Raw genomic sequence first — 2,428 nt, 5'->3', positions numbered from 1 at the left:
TTCATAAGTTAATGAAAAGTATAATTTTCCGAATGTATGTGACTAATGCGATGTATAAGTTTTTTCTTATACATGTCATTAAGCGCCTGCTTCGGCAAAAAAGTATTAGAAATATTAATAATAAACAACATTAAATTTTTTTACGTGTATAAGGTTATTTTTTTACGTGTAGGTTCTTCATTTTTTCTGTGTATGAGTGCACAATGAGTTCCTTTAGTCCGTATCCGTTTAGATCTTTTTTTTCGTGTACTATTTGACATTCCGAGTCGAATCCTGATCGATGGCTACACTGTTTGCCATCGTCTGTCAGCATCCGAGCTTAACTTTTCACGTCCTCATACTTTCAGTCGTCTTTTCTAGTTCGCGTGCGAAAGGAATATTTTTATTAAATTTATACATATTTCACCGGTATTACGACCATTTGAAGCAGATCGCGTTGTTCACTTGAGGCGAGTGCTGATATCCAAAAATGGTACAGAATTGAGGGGGTATAATCTTCCGGTTTCACCATACATCCTGATCCTTGGACTTGCCTACCACTCCAGTTAGCGGACTAGGCTTGCCATCGGATTGCTGTTCAACCTCCCACACTGTCACCGTTGCATTTGGATTTTCGGAAGTGTTCCAGCATCGATCGCGATTGAAGCCCAAACACGGCTGCACCGTTCGGCACGGTGGCAACGTTTGCCCTTTTAGTTTTTATCATTTTATTTTCTTTTTGAGTTGCAATTTCAATTTTTGCCAAAATTGACGAGGAAACGCTGGATTCCATTGTCTTCGAAGCGATGGCTGACAGACTAACCCAGCTTCAGGACACGGTCAATCAGGTAAAACGTACTAAACTGTCTGTTCTTAATCCAATCCTAATTTGAATCCAAATATAATGCATTACTATTCAAATATGTACAATACAAATCAAAACCTTAAACAAACCAAATCTAATCCACTTGCTTTCAAATAAATTTTGAATACCTATATATCCTATTGGCTCATACATAAGTTAACGAACATTGTGCCTTATCGCTATAAAATTCTTCATCTAATAGGTAACACATTTTTTGTCTTATTTTCAGCAAGCGGAACATTTTTGCAACAGCATTGGAATACTGCAGCAGTGCTCGGTTCCGAGCAAATTTCCTGGTTTCGAACGAACTGGCTCACAAACTCCACAACAGAACCAACAAGAAGATTATGCGCAACTCTTTTCCACACTGATTTCACGATGCGCCAAGGACATCGACACACTTATCGAATCTCTGCCCAGCGAAGAAAGCTCCATCGAACTGCAGGTTCAAGCATTGAAGCGATTAGAAATAGAAAACCAGGAAACGGCGGAAAAGCTTGAAGAGGCGGTGCGGAAAGGTGAACTATTGCTGGAAAAAATTCAGGCTGCCCTGAGCGATATAGCGCAATCCCAGCTCGACATGCAGTATTCGTCGTCACCGAAGAAGCAATGACTGCCGGCCGCAACAGTTCTCAGTAACGACTGGGCGGAATGACTTACGGGCGCGCCCGGCTGCTGTACTGTCACCGGTACATCTAAGAGGATGCACCACGAAGGAAATCGACGAATGTTTAAGTTATTTTCAGCTTCTCTGTTGTTCGGTACTTTTCGTGTGCATCAAATGGAAACTAGTGATAATATTTACATTTAATGAACAAATGAAATAAACTACGGCTTAATCATAAGAAATGAATGAAAGCGTCATTTGAAACTGTTATACAAAATTAACTACACAAATATTTGTGGCGAAATACATCTGAAGTAACTTGCCATAAGACGAATTCGTACAATTCCATTAACTTCCACCATTGGATTGTACCTTTGACAGATACGTATTTCGACCCCAACAGTAAGGCCATCTACAGTGTCTCTTACTTGACTCGACTTAGTTATTGAGGTCGAAATACGTATATGTTGAAGGTACAATCAAGTGGTGAAATTAAATGGAATTGTACGAACTTGTCTTATGTAAAGCCATTCCACAAAAGCTCAAAATAATTTTCTTTTCTGAAGTACTTACTTAAGTTTAAAAAAATGTGTCATCTTTCTAATTTCTAATATTTGGTATCAGTTTTTGCATTTTTGCAAATGTCCGCTATACTGATTCAAAAGAGTTCACCCTCGATGTGCTGCTCCGCATATACCTATCCTATAATAAATTAATCGAAAGCTTAGTACATTATCACATTACCTTATACTATGCTGTAGCCACCTGAGTAGCAGTACAAAGACTACAAACAAGACTGCTGAAAAAGACTATAGGTTGGAATCCGTGTTCGATCTGGAAAATTGTCTCGACCTCTGGGGAATAAAGCAACATGGATATATGAACGCATAAATAGTGGGCCTTGGACCGGATTCCACAACCCACACTCACTTCCACCTAACGATCACTTCACATTTGTTGCCCCATTACCGTTACCA

General features: G+C 39.3%; 1 protein-coding gene across 1 annotated transcript; it reads left to right on the top strand.

The window, feature by feature from the left end:
• Positions 1–280: 280 nt before the first annotated feature.
• LOC134226719 (mediator of RNA polymerase II transcription subunit 21) lies at positions 281–1,702 on the top strand. Its single transcript, XM_062707675.1, has 2 exons — positions 281–827; positions 1,074–1,702. The coding sequence occupies exons 1-2, from the start codon at positions 786–788 to the stop codon at positions 1,455–1,457; spliced, it is 426 nt and encodes a 141-aa protein (XP_062563659.1). The 5' UTR covers positions 281–785; the 3' UTR covers positions 1,458–1,702.
• The last annotated feature ends 726 nt before the right edge of the window (positions 1,703–2,428 follow it).

This window comes from Armigeres subalbatus, chromosome 3 (genome assembly GCF_024139115.2).
Source record: "Armigeres subalbatus isolate Guangzhou_Male chromosome 3, GZ_Asu_2, whole genome shotgun sequence".
NCBI lineage: Eukaryota > Metazoa > Arthropoda > Insecta > Diptera > Culicidae > Armigeres > Armigeres subalbatus.
The sequence above is the reverse complement of the archived record's forward strand: the minus strand, read 5'-3'. Positions and strand labels throughout refer to the sequence as shown.